Consider the following 25650-nt stretch of genomic DNA (forward strand, 5'->3'; position numbering starts at 1 on the left):
GGGCTACTTCCCCATGGCCTCCTCCAAACACCTTCTTTATCCTCACCTCAGGATCTTCCTCCTGATGTCTGATAATGCTTGTCTCCTAAATCCTCCAGCAGTACACTCTCTCACTCACAGCTTCTTGCTCCCAGCTCCTCACTCACACTCCTTCTCCTCTGGCTCCTCCCTGCCTGACTGGGGTGAGCTCCTTTTTAAACCCAGGTGCCCTGATTAGCCTGCCCTGATTGGCTGCAGGTGTTCTAATTAAAGTAGCTATTTCCACTGCCTTCTAGAAAGGTCTTAATTGGCTCCAGGTGCCTTGATTAACCTGGAGCAACTGCCATTTGGTTGCCATGGTCCTAGGGATTTGTTTAGCCTGGGGCTAACATACCTGTTTCTCGGTACTTTACTGTAGCCATCTGGCCTTGCCCCATCACAATATGTGTGTTGTAGGCATAGAATCCAAACAAGCATGTCAGTTTAAATAGTTGCTTACACTGCATAGATAAATGTATAACACTGAATGAATCTATTTAACACAAATGAAAACAATTAGAGCTGATAGAAAAATTTTCTGAGAAATGTTTTTAAGTAGGAAAATGCTCTTTGGAAAAATCAAAACATTCCACAGAAATGTATTGATTTATTCAACCTTTTGACAAAAAATTATCAAAGTAATTCATTTCAAGATGGTATGGTCAAAATATTTTGTTTCGATAAAGTCAAAATGCTTTGTTTGATAAAGTCAAAACATTTCAATTATATTGTTTTGACTTTTATGTTTAATATAATAGTTGAAGTATTTCAACTGTTATGTCAAGTCAAATTATAATGTAATACATGACATCTCTTAATATCATCATTAATATTAATCATTATTATTATTATTATGTTCTAATTTGAAATAAAAAAAATCAACTTTTCAGAATTCCCACAGAAACAATAAACCAATAAAAGGAAATGCAGCATATGCCCAGGAACTATCTCATTCCTCTCTGGACTTCACTTTCCAAACATCTGCACAAAGTGTGCTAGGAAAACGGGAAATATCTAGGCTCAGAATCCCCTGTGTCCTTACAACGCAGGTCAAAGATGTTATGGAACACACAGTATGCATCCACAACTACACATCAGTGTAACTTTGCTTCATCACCATCTCCCCTTCTGTCTTTGGCCTGGCTACACTACAGACTTTGGTTGACACAACTTACCTTGGCATACCGCTGCCAAAGTTTGAATATTGCTCATGCAGGTGCATATTTGGCTCCTTGTGTCGGCACTGTGCATAGTCACCAGGAATGCTTGTGTTGATGCTCTGTGTGATGCACTACAGGTAGGTATCCCAATGTAAAACATGCATCATCCAGCATACTGTCTTTTTGGAAAATTTGGCAATGCATGCTGGGGCAGAAACAAGTCACCCTGGGGTCACTGGGAGCAAGGGGTCTAGATTCCATCATGCAACTTTCACATCCCCTACTGCCATCCATTTCCAATAATTTTCACTCCTTTTTTAAAATTTCACAAACCTGCACAGCCCTCCTCACTGTCCATGTTTTCTGACAGAAGCACAGAGCCCGCATATCTCTACCCTGTCATGAATGTTGCTGACGTGAGATGAAAATCCTCCTATATCTGCAGAGCCTCAGGAAGAATCACAGCAGCAGGGGACATGACAATTTCATAGAGGACAGATTGCTGTGGGACATAGCGAAAAATAATTCAAGGTGGTTGATGGTGTACATGGGACAGCTGCATATGATGGAATGCCACTCTGGGCTCAATAAACAAACACTGACTGGTGGGATTGCATCATAATGCAGGTATGGGACGATACACAGTGGCTGCAGAACTTTTGGATGAAAAGGCGACATTCCTGGAGTTTGTCCCAGCCCTCCAGCACATGGGGACCAGAATGGTAGCTGCACCGATAGTAGAGAAGTAGGTGGCGATCGCTCTGTGGAAGTTTGCAATGCCAGATTGCTACCAGTCAGTGAGAAATAATTTTGCAGTTGGAAAATCCACAGTGGCAGTTATTGTCATGCAAGCATGCAGGGCCATTAATCGTCCCCTGCTATGCAGGACTGCGAACCTCAGCAATGTGCAGGATACAGTGGATGAATTTGCAGCAATGGGGTTCCCAAACTGTGGTAGGGTGATAGATGACATGCATGTCCCTATTTTGGCACCAGACCATCTTGCCACAGACTATATCAACAGAAAGGGCTACTTTTCTAAGGTTATGCTAACCTTAGTGGATCACTGGGTATCCTTCTATGTTGGCTGTTCAGAGAAGGTGCATGATGCTCACATCTTTAAGAACACAAGACTGTTCAGAGAGCTACAAGCAAGCACTTTCTTTCCCAACTGACAGATTACCACTGGTAAGTTGAAATGCCAATAATGATCCTTTGGAACCCAGCCTACTCCTTGCTCCACTGGCTCCTGATGCCATAGACCAGCCACCTTGATAGTACCAAGGAAAGATTCAACTACCAGCTCAGCAGGAGCAGATTGACAGTTGACTGTGCTTTTGGTAGATTGAATAGATTCTGGCATTGTTTACTTACAAGATTGGTTCTCAGTGAGAAAAATATCCCAATGGTTATAGCTGCCTGCTGCATCCTGCATAATATCTGTGAGGCAAAGGGGGAAAAGTTGCTGACAGAGTGGAGATGAAGCGGCTGTCTGCAGAATTTGAACAACCAGACACAAGGGCTGTCAGAAGAGCTCAATGGGGAGCTATGCACCCAAAGGAGGCTTTGAAAGAGCACTTTAACAGTCAGCCAGAGTAATGTGATGTGGTGGGCTGGGCTTCACCTGGCCCTGAAGTTTTGGGCAATTAGGAATTGTGTGGTGCTTGGTGTACATCTATGAATATAAAACTGGTAATGCACCTATTAATTTTGCAGTGCTTGCTATGCATTCATGATTATTACATTGTGTTTGTTACTGATCCTACAAGTTCTGTCATCCTGTGCAATAATAAGTAGTAGTGGGTGCATTCAGTAGTGCTATGCCTTCTGCAGCATGTGTTTGTAAAGTATTACAGATGAATTATTTACCAAAATATAGATTTTGATTGCATACTGAAGGAACAGAAATGGACACCGTGTAGAGTCAAGCATAGGAGTTTATTACACACAGCACTGTTGGAGTGTCACTTTGCTTATTAGGCTCAGAGACACTGCCCAACAATTAATTATAGTAGATTATATAGGGTGCCAAGGCTAGAGAGAAGTGACAGGGAGGGAGTTCCCAAGCCCCTGGATAGGTTCTAGCAGCAAGACAAGATAAGCACAATAAGCCAATGGTGTAAAAGTTTACATACAGGCTCCACCCATGGCTCAAATTAACATATTGTTAACACACAGGTAATTACCCTTAAACTGTTTCTGTTAAAATATGTAGGTTAAATCCTAATTTTGGGGTCCAGGAGAATGAGGTAGCAGCTCTCCTGGTTGACCAACAGGTACGTTCCTGGAGATTTAAAGCAAAAAAGCAGCAAATAGTATTTAACAATAACAATTGTTCTTCTTCGAGTGATTGCTCATATCCATTCCAGTCAGGTGTGTGTGCGCGCCGCGTGCACATTCGTCGGAGAAACTTTTACCCTAGCAACACTCGGCGGGTCGGCTGGGCGCCCCCTGGAGTGGCGCCGCTATGGCGCCGAATATATACCCCAGCCGAACCGGCCACCCTTCAGTTCCTTCTTACCACCCGTGTCGGTCGTTGGAACAGTGGAGTGCGGCTTAGCTGACCTCCACCTTCCCTAGCTACTTGTAGTTCTTCTTCTCGTTGTTATATCCATAGTTGTAGTTGATTGTTCTTATATATACATAGTTAGTTTGATTTAGTTGTAATTCATAGTATAGTTGATAGTTAGTAGTTGTTAGCGGGTTCTGGGGGGTAGCCCCTTCCCCGCACCCGGCACCGGAGCTCATGCCTGGCTCACCGGGTTTCAAGCAATGCTCAGCCTGTCACAGGCCGATGCCGACAGGAGATCCCCACGATCTTCCTGTTTGAAGTGCCTCGGGGAATCGCACTTATCTTCTAAGTGCTCAATTTCCAAAGCTTTTAAGCCTAGAACTAAGAAGGAGCGGGACATTAGGTTAGAGCAGCTCCTCTTGGAAGCGGCACTGATGCCTTCGCCTTCAGCATTGAGCTCGAGCCAGCTGGTGAGCAAAGGCACCCCTACGGCACCGGGTACCGCCGGTACGCCTAAGGACTCCCGGCACCGGCCACAGCCGGCACCGAAATCGACTCCGCACCGCTCCCTCTCCCCGAGGTCGAAGATGGCAAGGCTCAGACGGGCTCGACAACACCCGCGTCACAGCCAGAGACTGCGCCTAGGTCGGACCGCCCGGCATCAACACCTGCCGCGGCACCGCCTAAACCGGCACCGTCGACTCCAGCCCTGCGAGGGCCGTCGAGTCCGGCGCCTGGCAGCTTCCCAGCACCTGCTGTGGTAGAACTCACTTTGCCATCTACTCTGGAGACGTTCTCTGCGGCGGAAGACTTGATCGCCATGACCGATTCGGCACCACCCCTACCCCCGGCACCGCCGGTGCGGGTACCACCTTCCATGGGTAAGCCGACCCTGACTAGACCGTCGTCTGTCAGCATAGCGGACCGGCACTGCTCGAGGTCACGATCCCGCAGACGCTCCAGGTCGAGACATCACTCCCGCTCTTGACACCTCTCCCAGTCCCAGCACCGCTCCTCTCCACGGCACCGGTCGAGCTCGCGGCTCCGATCAGTCTCACGGCACCGATCAGACTCACAGCGCCGGTCGATCTCTCACTCCTCATCCCGCTACTCACGGTACCACTCCAGCTCCCAGCACCAACCCAGGCACCGTTCCTCCCGGAGCAGATCTCGCTGCAGAAATTCAAGATCCCGGTCAACCTCCCGGCACCGGCCCTGTCGCAGGTCCCGGTCTCGCTCTCAGTACCGCTCTGCGTACCGGCACCGGTCCCCATGGTCCCGGGGTGCAAGATCCGTTGGGACTTCAGCTCCAGGGTTTTCTGCTCCTCCATGGCCATCCAGTCAGTCGTCCGTATCCTCCCAGGTGGACAGCTATTACGACCGGGACCGTGATACGGAGGTGCCCACGGGGGGTTTTCAGGACACACGTCCTCAGGACATAGGGCCTCAACAGTGGTCCTTTTGGACACCCTGGGCGTACCATCAAGCCCAGGGTGCTCCCCTCGTCCAGACCACTCTGTTGCCTCAGAACATCGGGCACCAGAGGCCACCATTTCCCACCCCCCCGCAGCTGAGTCGGAAGAGCACGCGACCCATCCCCTGGACTCCCCGGGACAGCTGGAGCAGGAACCACCCCAGGAGCAAGAGGCTATCCAGGACCCTCTCATTCCCGGGGTATCATCCTCCTCCTCCCTGGACGAGGCTGTGGCGGGGACCTCCTCTTCAGGGCCTCCACCAATATACCTCAGGGCACATCAGGACCTCCTTCGCAGGGTGGTTCTCAATATCAACCTCCCAGTGGAGGAAGTCCCGGAAGTTGAGGACCCTGTAGTGAGCATCCTGACCGCGGATGCCCCCACCCGGGTGGCATTGCCATTTATTAAAACTATCCAGGCCACTGCTGACACTTTCTGGCAGTCTCCAGCCTCCATTCCACCGACGGCAAAGGGAGTTGAGAGAAAATACATTGTACCCTCTTGGGGGTATGAGTACTTGTATGTGCATCCTCCCCCTTCCTCTTTGGTTGTCCAGTCGGTCAATGAGAGGGAGCACCATGGCCAACAGGCGCCCGCCCCAAAGTCCAAGGAGGCTAGGCGGATGGACCTCCTAGGCCTTAAAGTGTACTCAGCGGGGGCCCTTCAGCTCCGAGTGGCCAACCAGCAGGCTTTACTGAGCCGGTATAACTATAACACCTGGGCAGAGGTGGGTAGATTCACCGAACTGCTACCCCCGGACTCACGCCAGGAATTTACCGCTTTCCTGGAGGAAGGCAAAAAAGTGGCCAGGACCTCGCTCCAGGCCTCCCTGGATGCGGCTGACTCGGCAGCCAGAACTTTGGCCTCTGGCATCACCATGAGGCGTATCTCCTGGCTCCAGGTCTCTAACCTGCCTCCCGAGCTTCAGTACACTATCCAGGACTTACCCTTTGAGGGCAAGGGTTTGTTCTCGGATAAGACTAATCCCAGGTTGCAGAGCCTGAAGGACAATAGGGTCATCATGCGATCGTTGGGCATGCATACCCCCATGACCCAACATAGACCCTTCAGACCCCAACCTCGCCACCCATACTTTCCGCCTCGGAACAGACAGGACCTCAGTAGGAGGCGTGGGCGGGGTGGCCACAGGTGCCAATCCGGCCCCCAAGGGAGCCAGAACCAAGGGCCCTCGAAGGCACCACCAGAGCCTAAGGCCAACTTTTGAAGGTGCTCCCGGGGACGGCGTACCAGTCTCAAGGCAGGATCCTTTCCCGTCCTTCTCCAACCGTCTCTCCTACTTCCTCCCGGCGTGGTCCCAACTGACTTCAGACCTTTGGGTTCTACGCACGGTGAAGCAAGGTTACCACCTCCAATTTGCTTCACCCCCGCCTTCCCGCCCCCCATCCCGGTCCCTCTTCAGGGACCCCTCTCACGAGCAAGTCCTCTTACAAGAGGTGCAGTCTCTCCTCACCGCAGGAGCCATAGAGGAGGTACGAGTAGACGAGAGGGGGAAGGGTTTTACCCCGCTATTTTCTGATTCCCAAGTCAAGGGAGGCTCAGACCTATTCTAGACCTGCGAGGGGCTCAACAAATGGATGCTCAAGTTGAAATTCTGCATGTCTCCCTGGGGAACTATTTATCCCGTCCTTGGATCCTGGAGACTGGTATGCCACCCTCGACATGAAGGACGACGTACTTTCCATATTGCCATCTTTCCCACCACACAGGAAGTATCTTCGCTTTATGATCAACACACCAGCACTTCCAGTTCACAGTCCTTCCTCCTCAGCCTCTCCACAGCCCGAGGGTGTTCACGAAGTGCATGGCCGTCGTCGCCAACCCCCACCTCCGCAGGCAGCAGATACATGTGTTCCCATATCTGGACGACTGGCTCATCAAGGGGACCTCTCAGACTCAGGTCCAACAGCACGTCAGCATAATGCGGACCTATTCTCCCAGGTTGGGCCTACTCCTCAACACCGAGAAATCCACACTGGTCCCTACACAAAGGCTGGACTTCATAGGAGCAACCCTGGACTCCACTCAAGCCAGGGCCTACTTGCCCCAGCCCTGCTTCCAGACGATCGTCTCGATCATCCGGGGTCTGCAGGCCTCCCCAATCACCTCGGCTCGCACCTGCCTCGGCCTACTGGGGCATATGGCCACATGTACTTATGTGACCAAGTACGCCAGGCTCCGCATGCGACGCTTTCAAACGTGGCTCCATTCGGTCTTCCGCCCGGGCAGGGACCCTATAGACGTCCTGCTCACTGTTCCTCCGAGCCCCCTCCGCTCCCTCGACTGGTGGCTGAATCCATCCCTGGTATGCGCAGGCATACCGTTCCATCCTCAGCCGCCGTCGCTGACCTTGACGACGGATGCGTCATCCCTCGGTTGGGGGGCCCATCTAGGTCGCCTTCGTACCCAGGGCCTTTGGTCATCCCAGGAGCTGACGCTCCACATAAACGGCCGGGAGTTGAGGACAGTCCGCCTCGCGTGCCAGGCGTTCCAGCAACATCTTCATGGCCATTGTGTATTTGTATTCACGGACAACACAACAGCCATGTACTATGTCGACAAACAGGGAGGGACCCGTTCGTCTCCCCTGTGTCAAGAGACCATTCGACTCTGGGACTTCTGTATAGCCCACCAAGTGGACCTAGTGGTGTCCTTTCTCCCGGGGGTCCGGAACGCCCTGGCGGATCGGCTGAGCCGGTCCTTCCTCTGGCACGAATGGTCAATAAGGCCAGACATCATCCATTCAATCTTCCAGAGGTGGGGATTTCCCCTCGTAGATCTGTTCGCCTCCCGCTCGAACAGGAAGTGCCAGGAGTTCTGCTCCTTTCAGGGTCTCTCTCTGGGGTCGATCACAGACACATTCCTCCTGCCATGGGGGCACCACCTGCTATATGCCTTCCCTCCATTTCCTCTGGTGCACAAGGTCCTGTTGAAGCTCCGCAGGGACAAAGCGCATCTAATCCTGATTGCGCCTGCGTGGCCCAGACAGCACTGGTACACCACCCTGCTAGATCTGTGCATGGCCACTCCAGTTCCCCTCCCTCTCCTTCCAGACCTGATCACGCAAGACCACGGCAGGCTTCGCCACCCAGACCTGCGAGCCCTCCATCTCACGGCGTGGCTCCTGCATGGCTAAACACAGTGGAGTTACGCTGTTCCGCTCCGGTATAGCATATTCTCCTCAGTGGCAGGAAGCCTTCCACCCGCTCTACGTATTTGGCCAAGTGGAAACGCTTCTCTTGCTGGTGCACAACACAGGACGTTACTCCCTCGGTGGCCTCGATTCCCACGGTCCTAGACTACCTCTGGTACCTTAAGAAGCAGGGCCTGGCAAGATCCTCTCTGAAGGTGCACTTAGCAGCTGTATCCACTTTCCATCAAGGCGAGGGTGGTCACTCCGTGTTCTCCCACCCAGTGGTCTCTCGGTTCACTAAGGGCCTAGAGCTCCTCTATCCCCCCGTGTGTCACCCTGCCCCTACCTGGGATCTCAATTTGGTCCTGAACAGACTGATGCAACCGCCCTTTGAGCCACTAGCGACTTGCTCGCTTCTGTACCTGTCGTGGAAGACAGTCTTCCTGGTGGCCATTACCTCGGCCAGGCAGGTCTCTGAGCTGAGAGCTCTCACTGTGGACCCGCCATGCACTATCTTTCATAAGGACAAGGTGCAACTGTGACCTCATCCGGCGTTCCTCCCTAAGGTAGTGTCTGCTTTCCATACCAACCAGGACATCTTCCTCCCGGTTTTCTTTCCGAAGCCCCACTCTTCTCGACGGGAGCAGCAGCTACACTCCTTGGATGTGCATAGAGCGCTCGCTTTCTATATTGAAAGGACGAAGCCCTTCCGGAAGTCTTCCCAGCTGTTCGTGGCGGTCGCGGAATGGATGAAGGGTCTGCCAGTCTCCTCCCAGAGCATTTCCTCCTGGGTGACAGCATGCATCCGCACGTGCTATGACCTGGCTCATGTCCCCTCTGGCCACCTCACGGCGCATTCTACCAGGGCTCAAGCTGCCTTCCTGGCACACGTGCCCATCCAGGAGATATGCCGTGCTGCGACCTGGTCATCGGTCCACACCTTCACCTCGCACTATGCGCTGGTCCAGCAATCTAGAGATGATGCAGCCTTTGGTGCAGCGGTTCTGCATACTGCCACATCTCACTCCGTCCCCTCCGCCTAGGTAAGGCTTGGGAATCACCTTACTGGAATGGATATGAGCAATCACTCTAAGAAGAAAAGACGGTTACTCACCTTTGTAACTGTTGTTCTTCGAGATGTGTTGCTCATATCCATTCCATACCCTCCCTCCTTCCCCACTGTAGGAGTAGCCGGCAAGAAGGAACTGAAGGGTGGCCGGGTCGGCTGGGGTATATATTCAGCGCCATAGCGGCACCACGCCAGGGGGTGCCCAGCCGACCCGCCGAGTGTTGCTAGGGTAAAAGTTTCTCCGACAAACATGCACGCGGCGCGCACACACCTGACTGGAATGGATATGAGCAACACATCTCGAAGAACAACAGTTACAAAGGTGAGTAACGGTCTTTTTATAGTTTTACCCTTGCATTTTTGTGAACTGGGAGTGGCATACATCTATGAGGGGAGGGTGTCATTACTTGCATCAGTAATGTTAGGCCTCTCCCCGAGCTCTGTTCTGGCATCTGTACCAGGAAGTTAACTTTGAGGCCCTTCTCAGCACTTCGTGTGTCTATAACTTGTGATAAGGACACTCAATTACAACTCACCATCGGGTGACTCCACTCATCAACTTGAAACACACAAGGTTGTCTGTCTACCCCAGCTTTCCCTTAGCCATGTGTTGTTCTTTGTTAGCTAGCCCTCATGCCCCAGGCCAAGCTGTGGACTCTGGGCCTATATGAAAAGTTCTTAACAAAAACCGTGGTTAAGTTTTTACATCCACACTAAATGCATTATGGCCCTTCAGTCCCTCCTCTTGACCCTAGGGTTCCCTAACCCGCCAGATCAAATATAACAATTTTAACATTTTCAACTTACTTCGGAGTTGCCGGTAAAGTATTAACACCATCAAGAATGTCAGGATGGACACTCCCCACATAATTTGGCAGAATAGCATCCAGATCTTGTCACCTGAGATGGCATTGCCCATAATTACTGATTTAACCTTCACTGCCCGATTCCATGGCTTTTAATCACCCTGACTGCTGACCATATTGGGAATGTACGTCTCCCCCTTAACACCGTGATCTCAGTCGCCGTGGCTGTCAGCCTTGATGGGGATGTATGTCTCCCCCCGCGCTCTCCTGGAACACTGCGGTCTCAAGTTACACACAATTGCCGGCCCTGTTTGGAGACTTGTACCATCTGAGGCATATACGTCACATGCCTGATGGGGGGGCTGCATCAGGACTTGCAATGTTACATGCAATGAGGAAGTGGGACCACCAGTTCAGACTGCCTATCGCCCGCATACCCAGCCAGTTCTGGGCTTAACTCAAGGCCAATCACTTGCTGGTGGTTAGTCCACAGGGCTGGCTCCAGCATTTTTGCCACCCCAAACGACAAAAAAAAGAAAAATAAAAGCCGTGATCGGCAGCACTTTGGCGGCAGCTCTACCACCGCCGCTTCATTCAGCAGCAATTCGGCGGCAGGTCCTGAGAGACCCGCTGCCAAATTGCCACCGAAGAGCCAGAAGTGCCGCCCCTTTCTGTTGGCCACCCCAACCACCTGCTTGCTGCGCTGGTGCCTGGAGCCGGCCCTCTTTGTCCAAGTCCTCCATAACACACCCCTTAGTTTAAACAGTACATAACCCTCTTCCCGGCCCTCTTCTCCCAATTGGTACCCTCATTCAACCCTATGCTTGGACTACATATGTCTAGGTTCCTTCTCACTTACATTTTAAAAAGTGGGAAGAAGATGTGTTTGAAGGGGATGAGAGACTTCTATCCCTATCCTAATGAGGTGGTAAATTAAACATACTCACCTCTCTGTGGATGTCAGTCTCAGCTCCTAGTCAGTTCACAAACGTGCATTCTGGATGAGCCCCCATCTGAAGGAACAGAAAATAGCCATGTATTGTTGTTTGTTAGCTAGCCCTCATGCTCCAGGCCAATCTGTGGACTCTGGGTCTATATGAAAAGTTCTTAACGGAAACTGTAGTTAAGATTTTACGTCCACATTAAATGCATTATGGCCCTTCACATACCAGAACCAGTGCAAAAAAGCAATGTGTGGTTAAAAAGACATTCAATAAAAACTTCTGAAATAAATTAACAGAACGTAACAAGGGGAAAGAACGTTCACATCCATTTCAGTCCAATTCTGCCAAACATACAGCAGCCATGGCTCTCTCAGATTAATCTATATGAAGCTGTGGCTGTGCTAACTGTCCCCCTGTGTGAAGTGTTAGGGGTAGGGATGTGGCTTCTGATGCCACGTGGAATGTTGGGGTGGAGGGGGTACAATGAGGTACTAAAATGGAGTTCTTTATTGACTGCAAAGGGAGACGAGCCCATGATTGTTGAACTTCTAGGTCAAAAGGAGAGTGCAGCATCTGTGTTTGCTGCTGGAGAAGCCCCATTATGTCCTGGTGCATCTCCCTCTCCAATTCCTGGGTCTTTCTCCTGTCCACTCTTTCCCTCTCCATACTGTCTGCAATATTCATCCTCCAGGACCTCTGTCTGATGCAGCACTGGCTTGAAGGATCTCCCTGAAGTTGTCATCCCAAGTCCTCTTTTTTCTCCTCCTTATCTTGGTCCAACATTCCGTGGGCATGGAGGGGGGACCGCTCAAGGCTGCATTGGCAACAGCTTCACAGGAGATACACAGAGGTGCCATTGTCAGTGTAGTCACAATGGAAAATGAAAGTTAAGTTTCAGAATTCCCTTCCCTTGCTCCCCTAAAGTTTTAAACAAGAAATGTTTATTGACACTTCAGTCTTGAAGCACCTGTGCACAGCACTACTCTGCAGCCCCAGCCATGGTAAGTATGGCCCATGGCAGGGTGAAATGAGGAGGGAATGGTTTGGTTGCATGAAACAATACAATTTTGACCTATTTCCATGAGTCTGAGTGCAGGGCAGTGCCACGGAGCACTCACTCTATTTTCCACAGACAGTGGTGATTTTAGCTGGTATCTCATTCTTGTGGGTAACAAAGGCACAGAGAGCACACAGAGCTGCTGCAGGCATCCTGATGCCACCCGTGCCTATATGCCACTAGCCTGTTTACTGTAATGCTGCCTGCCAAAGTCATCGCGGCCAGGCATGGGAAAGTATCCTACCATGGAGGAAGAAATATGCAATCCCCAGAAACCTTCAGGAGAGGATGGTGGAGTACCTCCATGGAAGTTTCATTAAGACCTCTCAGGAGGATTCAAGGGACATCGCTATGTATAAACCCCTCTGCCAAGGCCTATAGGGGAATGAAAAGCAGATTATGGTGCTACCTGTCTTAGCTGTACCGCTACCTCTTCTAGTATAAGTAAATTAAAGAAGAGTCAGTACCTGTGTCCTGCTATGTTGGAATCAGACACCATCTGTACATTTAAACATTGTAATGGAAAACGGATTCACACACTTACCCACAGTTCCTTCCCTTGCATCATGCTCACGTATGCTCAGCTGCCAGGACAGAGTAGACTGCGGCATAGTCTCAAACAGATCCCAACTCACAGCATAGCTGGCATCTCCCCCATCACACACGCCCCATTCTCTTCCTGTTCACAGCAGAGGTCTGTCTCTCAGATTCTACCAAGTTATACAGAGTGCTCTGTGGAGTGCTGGTGGGGTGTCTGCCAAGTATGACATTCAGCTCATTGTAAAGTGGGAAGTCTATGGATCAGCACCAGATAATCTGTTGGCCTCTCTGGCCATCTGGTATGCCTGGTGCAGTTCCTTTGCTTTTACGTGGCACTGCTGCTGTTCTTTGCTTTTATGTGGCACTGCTGGTCCCTGTTGTATCTCCTTCTCCTGCATCCCATGTGCATTTAGCTCATAGATGTCCATGTTTCTACAACTGTTCTGTAGCCATGTCTGGACAGCCTTTTCTCCCCACAGCCCCAAGAATCCAATACCTTCTGTCTACCTTAGGTAGGAGTGCATTTGGAGCCTATAGCTGGCATAGATTCTAAGGCCAGAAGGGATCATTGTGATCATCTAGTCTGACTTCCTGCATAACACAGACCATAGAACTTCTCCAGAATAATTCACAGAGCCTTGATTTAAAAATTGGCGAATCCACCACAACCGTTGGTAAATTGTTCCAATGGCTAATTACTCTCACCATTAAAAATGTACATCTTATTTCCAGTCTGAATTCAGTCCTGTCTAGCTTCTACTTTCAGCCATTGGATCATATTATACCCATCTCTGCTAGATTGAAGGCCCCATTATTAAGTATTTGTTCTCCATGTAGGTACTGTAATCAAGACACATCTTAACAATCTCTTTGTTAAGCTAAATAGGTTGAACTCCTTGCATCTATCACTATATGGGATGTTTTCTAATCCATATTCATGCTCATGCCTCTTCACTGAACCCTCTCCAATTTATCAATATCCTTCTTGAACTGTGGTCAGCAGAACTGGACATGGTATTCCAGTAGCAGTCACACCACTGCCAAATGCAGAGGTAAAGTAACCTCTATTCCTAATCAAGACTCCCCTGTTTATGCATCCAAGGATTGCATAAGCTCTTTTGGTCACAGCATCATATTCAGCTGATTATCGACCACTACCCCTAAATCTTTTTCAGACTTATGGCCGCCCAAGACGGAGTCCCCCATCATGACCTACATTCTTTGTTCCTAGATATATACATTTACATTTAGCCATATTAAATCACATATTGCATGCATATATTTGCATGCATACATTTTACCAAGCAATCCAGATCACTCTGAATCGTAACCTGTTCTCTTTGTTATTTAGCATTCCTCGAATTTTTGTGTCAACTGCAAACTTTATTGGTGATGATTTTGTTTCTTGCCAGGTCTTTGATAAAAATGTGAAATAGCGTAGGGCCAAGAATTGATCCCTGCGGGACCCCACTCAAAACAGACCCATTCCTTATTTACTGTTACATTTAGAGACCTAGCAGTTAGCCAGGTTTTAGTCTATTTAATGTGTGCCATGTTAATGTTATATTCTAATTTTGTAATCAAAATGTGTGATAGAAAGTGAAATGTGTTACTGAAGTCTGTGTATTATGTCAACACTGTCACCTTTATTAACCAAATTTGTAATCTCAACCAAAAAAATTTCAAGTTAGTTTGACAGGATTTATTTTACATAAATCCATGTTGATTTGCATTAATTACATTACTCTCCTTTAAGTTCTTTATTAATCGAGTCCCATATCAATCATTCCATTATCTTGCCTGGAATCAATGTGAGGATGACAAGCCTATAATTACTCAGGTCATCCAGTTTACCTTTTTTAAAAACTGCATAATATTAGCTTTCATACAGTCTTCTGGAACTTCTCCAGTGCTCCAAGACGTGTTGAAAATCAAGGTGGTCGATTGGGTGGTTGCACACAACAAGGGAGAGCTGTTAGGTGTGCTCACTAAGCTAGGCAGTCAGGAAAGGGCATTTCAAAAATATGCAGGGTTTTTAGAGGAGGGGTGGCTACCAGTCTCTGTGACCACAGAGTTCACAACTGAGACCGGAGCAGTCAGTGTCAGGCATTGTGGGACAGTTCCTGGAGGACTGGTACAGTCCACATAAGTCATGCAGTGTCTACACTAGTATTGTGTTGACCACAGTATGTCAACAATGGCTCTGCACCTTATGGGAAGGTGGGGTCACTCCATCACTGTAATGAGGCGCATACCTTGGCTGGAGACAAATTTGAATGTAGAAACATGCACAGCTAGGTTGATGCAAGGCAGTTTACCTCAGCCTAACTGAGACCAGGCCAAACAAAACATACCCACACATCATTCTGTTGTTGTTGTTGTTGTTATAGTGGTACCTTGGAGCTGCAGTCATGGACCAAGGGCCCTTTGTGATTAGCACTGTATAAACAGAACAAAATGACAGCCCCTGCCCCAAGGAGCTTACAGTTCTGGCATGACTGGGCCAAATAGTTAAATCAGTATGTGTCAGCCTCGTAATCAGAGTATGGCTTCCTCAGCCAGGCCAGCCAAGGGTCCCTAAGTATCCCAGCTAACGCAAAAATTATATTGACATCCCTGCTAAGTGGTGAGAATAGAATCCCTTCCTATACAGGCTAGAATTCCTTAATTATCTGCAAAATGAACTTTCCCAAGCCAGCCTGAATTTATATCCAGGAAGTACCTTTTCTGATTCACCACAGTCTTCATAAACACAGAGTAGTAGGACTGGACTAAATGTGTGGCCTGAACAGAATGGGCTGGGGGAGGCAGGAAGGGAGAGTGTCGGGGACAAAGTATTGGAAAGGCATCACCATAAGTATAGGTGATATTTTATAATCATTTTCTCTGAGTGCCCATATCTGCATGTAAATGCATGTGACATTATGGGTCTTATCTTCTCTTATTGTCCTGGCTTGCCATCCCCACCTCTGGTTTCTAAAATGAAGTGCCGTTTTCTATTAAATAGCATCAATCATAATGAGATTACCACCTAAAGACGCACTCTTCATGTGTGCAGAAAATATTTAAGTTCTATTGTGTGAGAGATCAAAGCAGCAGGGGTTGTAGTTTGTTCCCCAGATCAAAGCTTCGGGGCTTCATAACATTATCATAAGCACAAGCAGCCCCAACAACATCAAGAGAGCTGTCAGTTTTAGAAAGAGAACTCTTATGAGAACCTCCTCTTAAGTGATGGCCAAACCTCCAAAAGCCTCCAGGAGTTATTTGGATAATTATCCAAAAGCATGGATTCTTATCCACAAGTCTTGAGTCTTCAGGTCAGGCCAGAAATCTCCCAAGAAGAGACTTTTCTTGTAGAGATTTCGATTTCATTTGAGGTTGGAGATGCCATGGGAAGAATCCTCCTCACAGGATGCTGACTCTTGTATACCCCTACAGAACCTGAAAGTGCAGGGAGCAAGGGCAATTCAAACCATAACCAAAAGGAAAAAACAACCTTTGAACCTCAAAAAATGCTCTTGTTTATCTCCCATTTTGGTTGATGTTTCAGGTCAGTTCTTATTTTATTTAGGGATGGGCCTGAATCAAAATCCCTGAATCTAACTGCCTCCAAACCTTGAATCTGGATCTGGCTGTATAAAGGGGCCAAACCAAAACCCAGGATGCAAACACCTCAAACTTATGGGAAGATTAGATATGGATCCTACTTTTGCCACTGAGGCCCATCATGAATTTACCTGAACCAGCCGGCAATTTCTAGTCAATATGAATCAGGACAAAATTCTCTTCCCCAGTCCACGATATGGATCCACTGCGCACACAATACCATGCTCAAACACAACAGTGCTGAGCTCCTTAAAAGATAGAAAGACCTGCTATTGATATTAGTGGGAGTTGCATGGGATTGGTGCAATGTTTAGTATCTGCTTCCAATCCTGGGGGGAGAATTGCCGTGCAGGCTGATGAGAACTTTCTTCTTGGGGGTTATATTTCTTGGAAAGTTGCTATTTTTAGGCAAGTGCTATTTGCACTAATAATACCTAATAATCCAAGTCTGAAGTACTGGCAGGATGACCTTCTGTCCTGGGTTTCAGGAGAGCAACTGAGATCTGCTGAGTTGTCTGTATTTCCGTCCCAGAGTTCAATCTGCATCATGCTGGCAGAAGCAAGGCTTTCTTAGCGATAGGACTGGCTGGGGAGCTGTGACAAATCCATGTGCTATGGAGCAGATAGCCATAATTTAGTCTATAAATTACACACTCACTTGGGGAGCCGGGCTTGGAATCCTTGTCCTGCAACTCCAAAAGCACTGCCCTCTTTCATGTAAGCTAAAAGAGGGCTGGTACTAGGAGAAGATACTATAGCCTCTCTGTGGACCCAGCCGCCAGAGGATGGCATTGCTCACTCCTGGGTGTCCAGGAAGGCAGTACATTACAGAACTCGCTATAATGGTGCCCTATTATCCCTCTCTTGTGGCTGTTTTCTAAATTTACTTCTTGTCTTTTCTCTTTGCCCATTGACCCCAGGATATGCCAACAGTGATGGTAGGAGAGTTCTGGTGCTGGCTTTTAGCACCTGAGCCATTACATTAGTTTTTGTGCAACACTTAAGTGCTTTTAAAGGTGGACACGTGTTCAGTGAAGTACAGTAATCCTTTATGTTGCTCTTCACTAACCACTTCCAACTGCAGATCTCAAAGCACTTCACAAATATTAATGAATTATGCCTCACGTAATGATGCCCCCTCTGAGGTGGGTCATTGTAATTATCTCCATTTTACAGATATGAAAACTGCATCACAGGGAAGGAACTAGCTGGGAGCAGAACCCAGAACAGAACCCACTCTCATGATTCCACTCCCGATGCATTTAACAAATACAGGGCAATTGTTTGTGAAGTATAATATAATAATAATATAGGGACCTATTCAGGACCTACTTAGGTCTCTGCATCTTTTCTCATGATTACGTCTTAGTGAGGGGCCTGCTCTTTGTTCAGTGATCAGGATTGGTTGGCTAGTTCTGCCTCAGTTGGAAACATGGCAAATCAGGATTAGAGCCAAAAGAATGGGCTGTCAACCTGCCTGGAATGTTTTTCTTAAAGAGCCGCAGAGCGTGGCTAATATGAAGAATGCTGAAAGTGAGGGATTTGGCTCTTTGGCAAAGAACAGGAGTACGGAACATTTAGAGCTGCAGCTAGCCTAGCAGCATAGCTTTCAGGGCCATAGAAAAATATTTGTTCATTTCATGACTCATCTCATGCGCTGGGTCCAATGGACTGGAAATGGTTTGTCTCACTGCACATGCAGAGAGATATACTGCTGAAGCAGAAAAATACAAGCAGGATATTTTTTAAAAAATCTCCCTTGTGGGGTCCTTTTTCCCACCAGTTAAATTACTTATGTGAGCCCCACAGCCCTGCATAGCAAGTTCCCATTTACAAGTACTTATCAATATGTGTTGCATTACCAGACATCATATAATATCCTTAAATCCCTGCATGAACATGTCAGGAAAGAGATTGTGCATCTGTTTTGACATAAATGGTATCTCTGGGTCTCCACCCACCAAAAGACCTCTGTTTGCCCAGCCAGCCCCAAAATAAATTCATTCCTTCTCTGCACCTGAAAGATTGGGAAATGAGAATGTGCTTCTTTTTTGCAGACCCTCCCACTATCACTGAATCGAAGAGCAATGAAGCTGCCACAGGACGGCAAGCCTTACTCAAGTGTGAGGCATCGGCAGTGCCCACGCCTGATTTTGAGTGGTACAGAGATGATACCAGGTAAACATATTGTCTATCTTCTTCCTTATTCTACCTCCTTCAGATGTTCAGTGGATTCCCCACTAAGCCCCCTAATGCCATAGAAAAAATCCTCCACAAGCTATATAAGCTCAAGATCCTCTCTTATCTCATTCCTTCATACAAGGTAAGCAGGGCAGGCCTGGTCAGGACTTGAGTAAAACCCTGCTTGTAAACTGTGTGTGCTGAAAGAAGTGCTGTGGGTGATTCAGTAGATGGTATTCTTGCCTTTGCGTCAACACTGCACCAGCATGCTGGTGTGGGATTAAGGCACCACAGGTGCCATCTTTCTGATAATCTACTGACCATCTATGTTCATTAAAGATCTCATGACCTTTGCACAAGAGTAGAGTGTATTAGTTCTGGTGCTGTGGCCAAATTCCAACCAAGGTCATTAGGACTTGGATCCCTGAACTCTGAGGGAAGAGGTTGTTTATATGTAACATTCTCTGCATGTATGACCTCCTTCTTAGCGCATGTGCAATGTGCCTCTGGTGGCATGTGACCAGGATTCATCACCGAATTTGGTCCATTGGTTGGATCTAGCTTTCCCGGCCCTGAGCCACTACAGCTGTCTGTCAGCATGGAAAAGAGAAAATAAATAACAGCCAGGGGAATGACACCCAAATATTCCCTCTGCCTTGGGTCACCCTTTACACCTGAGCATTTGTTAAAAGAGGAGTTTCACTATACTGGGTTTCAACTCAACCACTTAGCACATGCTAAATTTCAGCTTGCCTTGTCTACACTGGCATTTTAAAACATGTTCATTAGAACATGCCAGCTAACGTTCTAAAAAAACCTTTCATCTGTCGAATAAACTCCTGCTTGAAATTAGCTTTGATCATTGGCAGCGCCCCTCCCCTTTATTCCAGGGAAGCACATAATAAATGTAATGTTTGCACCCAAGGATGTCAGCTGGGTGTAGCATCTCTTCTTTTGACTCATTCTTTTCTCCTCCTTTCCTTCCCCTCCCCACTGCTGTCATTCTACCTTCACCATCATTTTAATCATCCTCTCTTTTCTTTCTGTCAGTTTACCCCCTCCCTTCCTCCACTGCTTTCATTCTTTCTTTCATGCTCTCACTGCCCACTTCTCCAACCCATTTCTTCTTTCCCTTCTCTCTTATCTTCCTGCCTTTCACCACCTGTATCTACCTACCTATCTTCAATGTGTCTTTCTCCCCTGCTCTTGCCATCCCTCCTTCCTTCTGATGGCAGGGCCGCCTGGGGGGGGAGGGAAGTGGGGCAATTTGCCCCGGGCCCCACAGGGGCCCCCACAAGAAGGGCGGAGGCTCCCCCCCACCCCTGCCATCCCCCCAGCACCTCAGCACGCGTCCAGGAGTGTCCCTGACAGCGCTGCAGCCACGTGCCTCAGGCGGGGCCTGAGCTCCTCCCCGCTCAGAGCCGTGTGGTAAGGGGGTGGGGCTGTGAGCCCCAGCGGGACAGAGCTCCCACTGCTTGGCCTGGACACGCATGCTGAGGCCCCAGGAGAGGGGGTAAGCGGTCAGGGCCTGGGGGAGTTGGATAATGGACAGAGAGTCCTGGGGAGTACACAGTTGAGGTTTGCACCAATGTAGCTAATGCCCAGTCAGTGTTTCCATCACAATCAAGGTTTTAATGAGGGTGTTAATAGAATTTCTCTGCCTTGAAATTTGGTATGAAAAGATATAGGGACTAGATAGCCATGGAGGTTGCTGGACTTGCCTTTTCATCTCTTGAGATCCAGGGCCAGCTGGTGTGCAGGAGTGCATTCTTGGGGGATTATTAATGCTGCAACAGAACCTAGAGAGCTCAGGTAAAATCAGGGCCCCATGATGCTAGGCACTGTACAGACACCCTGCCCCCCAGCACTTCTTATCTGAATGGACAAGACCAACAAAGAAAGATTTATTTCCATTTTAGAGATGGGGAACTGAGGCCTGGGCTATAAAATGACTTGCCTCAGGTGAGACAGAAAGTCTGTGACAGCCGGTATTGAGCACACATCGTGCAAACTCCAAACCAGCTCCTTAACCACAAAATCATGCTTTCTTTCTGGGGGCTCTCTGTTAATATTCCAAATCCAAAACACAGCTGAGGTGCCTTACCCTGCCACTGCAGACATTTACTTTCTTTCTGCATGTGATAAAGCATCACTGCCAGAGATGACTCAACCTTGGGGCTCATAAAATACTTCTCAAGATCAAATACTTTGCTTGTGGAATGAAGCAGATTGGACCAAGCATTTGGAGTTTAAACACAGCAACCCACCCAGTCGTAGGACCTAGAGCTGGTCAGAAATATTCGGGTGAAGTGTTTCTTTGAAGTTTAGCATTTGTTGAAATACAAGTGTTATGTGGAGTTGGTTTGGTTTCAGTTAAACCTGACTGGTTTTCTGCCAGGTCACCTGCTTTCCTAACAACCCACCTGCCAGAGTGGCTAAGAATCTAGGGCTCCATCCTCCCTATTGAAATCCTCTGCAAAATAGAATTTCCTTCTCCACACAGCTCAACAAGGGACCAGGGTGGTTGGATAAGGGGCAGGGAGTCCTGGAGACAGTCAGGGGACAAGGAGGGGGCAGAGGTTCTGGGGCGGTGGTCAGGGGACGGGGGATGGGGGGTTGTATCGTGAGCATTTGGGGGTCTGTCCATTTGTGAGGGACCCCATAGAGCCAGTCTCTAGGAAACAGATAAATGCATGGTGGTTAAGTCCATTAATGGCTATTAGCCAGGATGGGTAAGGAATGGTGTCCCTAGTCTCTGTTTGTCAGAGGGTGGAGATGGATGGCAGGAGAGAGATCACTTGATCATTATCTGTTAGGTTCACGCCCTCTGGGGTACTTGGCATTGGCCTCTGTTGGTATGTTCTTATGTTCTAACCTAAATGAACCCAAAGTTATGGAGACGGATATGAGTCAAGGAAGCCAGTAGAGTATCAGAAACCTGGAAAAATCTCTGACTGGATGGGCTCAGGCATTTGGTCACAAGCTGAGGTGGTTCAAAAGTTTTGGATTTTTTTTAAGCAGAATTTTTGTGTTGTTTCTTTAAACAAATCAAACACAGCAAGCAGCAAATATTTGGCCACACACTTCTGAAACCCCAAATCACGTTCAGATTTTGGCAGACAAATTTCAGCTTTTCAATTAAAAAAAATGCAACAAATTTTGAAGGAAAGCAAACATTGTCTGTGATTTTTTTTCTGCTTTTTAAAAACCCCTAGTTTTTGATCCAGAAATAGTTTTGATGGAAAATATTTGTCCAACCCTTTTAATGAGCTTTAGTGCCTTTTAGCACTACCTGATGCTGAGAACCAGTGATACCTTGTAAAGGCAATTTGAAAAGAAGTTTTCTCAAAACTGTGTTTGTGCTGAGATACGGAAGGTTTTAAAATGTTTATTTTTCCCAGGGCACCACAGGGGCCCCCATGAGAATATAGTATTCTATAGTACTGCAACTTTTTTTTATGGAAGGGGCCCCCAAAATTGTTTTGCCCCACGCCCCCTGAATCCTCTGGGCTGCCCTGTCTGATGGGGACTACTTGTTGTTAGTGCACTGTACATCTCTTTTCTTTGCTTCTCAGGATAAACAGTGCCAATGGCCTGGAGATCAAGAGCATGGGGAGCCAGTCCCTCCTGATGGTGGCCAATGTCACTGAAGAACATTATGGCAACTACACCTGTGTGGCTGCCAACAAGCTGGGAGTCACAAATGCCAGCCTATACCTTTACAGTAAGTATTGAAGTGGGGAGGGGGACTCGAGGCGGCTTTCACAAAGGTCAGCCTGTACCTTTACACTACAGTAAGTGTGCTTTAGAAGAGGGGCCCTGAATTCAGGTACTTGGAAAACATTAGCCTGCCAAACTCCAACAGCAAACACAAGCACCGTGAGTAAAGGGTTATGTTCAAGCCCCCCTTGATCCTTTGAGTAATGTCTTTGCTGCAATGTGGTAAAACGAGAATATATATTGTTAAGCAGGGAGCAGCGTGACAGCACCTTTAAGAGAGAGATGGAATATTGGGGCCTGAAAGTTCCATGGAGGCTGAAAAATGTCAAACATTGAAAAAGATGGAGAGAAGTAGCCAGTGAGCCTGGGGAGGGGAGAGCCAGAGAAAAGAGAAGAAATGGATGTGAAAATAGAAGGAAGTGATGCAAGATAGCCAAGAGTGATTATATGAGAAACAGAGACCAGAATTATTTAAAGAGACATGCTACATTTTGCAAGAACCACGTGTGGGAAAATGAAGGTCTTACACTGATAGTGGGGTGATTAGAATGTAGGGAAATATAGAGCAGGTTAAAGGAAATATGAAATCAAACTCCCAGATTTTGATCCTGTTGTCTTTGAAGTCGATGAAGGTATTGCCATAGACCTCAACAGCCACAAGCTTGGGTCCCAAAACTAGAGGGGTTCAGACCCAAACCCCACAAGCCCTTGAAGGCTTACAGAATCCAAACTTTACAGCTGGTCCCCACCTGGTCTATAATAGATCAAGCCTGGATCTGAATTCAACACCTCACCCTATCCGAACTTTGGAGTATTTGAAATCTAGTTCTTGATATAAATACTGCACCTTGGGTAATAAATAAATGAGCCCTTGCTTTCTCTGGAAATACAGAATTGTATTAGGGTATATAGAGTTGTGATCTGTCTAGGCAGGGTGGGAGATAAGGTCTATAAGGGAGTCTCACTTTGAGTGATAGGTTTGTTTATGCTTTCTGGAGCCAGCCTGATCAAAAGATAAGGGAAATAGTTTTTAAATGAAAAAAAAAATTGATGTAGCAGGGATGGGAGAACCCGCTGGCATTTTTGCATTCACAAGACAACTGGATTTTTTATATTTTAATTTGAAGTTTTGCAAAACTAAAGTGCATTCCATGGAACACTTCATGTAAACCACTGGTTCCAATGGTAATAAGAGATTAGCATATCTTTGACTAAATGGATACTTGTGGCACACAAACAAGGTAAGTTTCTACTCTGAAAGTCTTTTTTGCCCTACTCTTGGGGGACTGCCAGGGGATTCAAATAAAAATCTCAGGCCTGTAGCCTGGAACATAAACCTCAAATGCTACAAGTTTTGTTCTCAGTACTATTACAACTAAAAATGCTAAAGGTAGAACCCATGGGGCTAAATTCTAAATGTGACAAAATAAGTTTTCCCCTCACTCATGGCTGCCCTTCTGCAGAGGAACTGTAATGCTTAATTGAAACAGAATCTAAGATCAGAACTCATACAGAAAAATAGAAGCACTTTGCATGCCTATCACATCTTGCTTCTGAGGATCTCAAAGCATTTACAGACAGTGAATATTTTAACCTCACAAGCTGCTGGGAGATAGATGAGCCATATGAGCACCTGAGGGAAAACTGAGGGACAAATTGGGGAAGGGGCTTACCAAAGGTCACATAATCACAGGCATAGCTGGGAATAGATCCCAGGAGTCCCGGTTCTCAGAGCCCAATCAGATAGCTGCATTCCCTGAATAAGCTTGTTAGTGATGTCATCTACCGTATAAGGGAAAACATGGAAACCATTAAAGATAACCTGCAGAGAGGACATAAATTGAGTTTGTGCCATCTTCTGGTTTTTTCATGATGTATAAAGAGGGCCTGCATTTTTTAAAACTTCTTGGGGGGGGTTATTGGTTTGTTTTGCTGGGTTTTTTTTACATTAGAAATTCAGGTCCTGTCTAGGCTAGAAAACTCTCTGAGGACTGGAGAAATTGTGACACAAAGACAATACGAGAGCCAAGAGAGCAGCTGAGAGGGGAAGAGATTTTTTTGTTAAACTCCTTGTAACTGTTTGTTTAGTAAACACCTATATAATAATTTCAGTGACTAATTTAGGAGAAGGAGGCTTGGTGAAAATTATTTGTTAACACTTCTACAAACCCTTCCCCAACTTTCAGTTAAGGTGGGAGAGATGAGAATCAAAGCATGAGGAGACCAGAATTGCCATTCTTAAGAGGGCAGGGGAAGTAAAAAAATAATAATAATAAATAATTAAGCATCCATCATAAGGAAGCAAAGAACACAACCCCACTTTTTTTTAAAAAAATCCTTTACAGATCACATAGCAACTGAAACAGCAGCCACTGAACATTCTCAGCCCCATGCCCAGGCTTGAACAAATGTAAGGTTTTCAAGCTACAGCTTTTGAGTAATTTTCTTCTCTGGGATCAAATTGATTGAAATAACAGAGAAATATTTTATTTATTTTTAATAGAGAATAAACTCACTCTAGGACAACATCCCTTTTGAGAGGCAGATGGAGTGTTGGTGCCTGAAGGTTCTGTAGTGGTTGAAAAATGGCAGCTGGTGGGACAGAAATAGCTCAATAGGGTAGTGCTAAGATACGTGTAACTTTGCCTATGGCTGAGGGGAAAAGGGACCCACAAAATTATTTGACAATACAGTCTAGTGAGAGGGAAAAGAGGGAGATGTTCCAGGAAATACCAGGTACCATAAAAAAGTCAGAGAGTGCTGAGTTCCTTAGATTTAGGTACTGTAATGAGAGATGCTACATTAAAAAAAAGAGATGAATAGATAGAGAGTGACCTGGTACAAGGGTCCTGAAAGCATCATTGTCTGCTATGGACAGAGAGATTTATGCCCCTTACTCCTGGAGCCTTTCAGAGACAGAAGGATTTATCCCATGAAATGAAACAAGAGCCAAGAGGGAGAAAAAGGAGACTGAGTTTACAGCAAAGAATGTGATGAACTCCAAGAAAAGGAAAAAACAGATCCTGTTCCTCTGTGTCTGGGATAGAAAGGATTTCTGTGAAAATGATCAGAGAGGTACAAGTGGTATCATCACAGAATCTGGTGATGGAGAATCAGTGTCAGAAACATTTTTCCTATATACACTGTGAAGGAAAGATTTTGTTTTCCTTCCATCTCCTGACTTAACAGAGTGCTTTGGGGAAGTGTCTGAGCAAGACCATAATTATAGCTAAGTCCATGCTATAGGCACACACAGGCATACATACACAGAATGTGTATCCACACCTGAACACACATCAAGGTATGTAGGCACACATACACACACAGGTATACTCACCAGTATACACAAGCACACGCATACACACAGGTTTGCACACATATATATGCATGCACATCATTCTTTCAAAGACA

General features: G+C 47.2%; 1 protein-coding gene across 3 annotated transcripts in view; it reads left to right on the forward strand.

Annotated features, from left to right (window-relative positions):
* LSAMP (limbic system associated membrane protein) overlaps positions 1 to 25650 on the forward strand; it is a 1403745-nt gene that overhangs the window by 1346744 nt on the left and 31351 nt on the right. For all 3 annotated transcript variants that reach the window (XM_032776813.1, XM_032776812.2, XM_032776814.2), the window contains 2 exons: positions 18396 to 18516; positions 22095 to 22243. In XM_032776813.1, coding sequence (XP_032632704.1) covers positions 18396 to 18516; positions 22095 to 22243 — 270 coding nt within the window. The remainder of the gene's footprint in view (positions 1 to 18395; positions 18517 to 22094; positions 22244 to 25650) is intronic.

The sequence above is a fragment of the Chelonoidis abingdonii genome, chromosome 1 (assembly GCF_003597395.2).
Source record: "Chelonoidis abingdonii isolate Lonesome George chromosome 1, CheloAbing_2.0, whole genome shotgun sequence".
NCBI classification, from domain to species: Eukaryota; Metazoa; Chordata; order Testudines; family Testudinidae; genus Chelonoidis; species Chelonoidis abingdonii.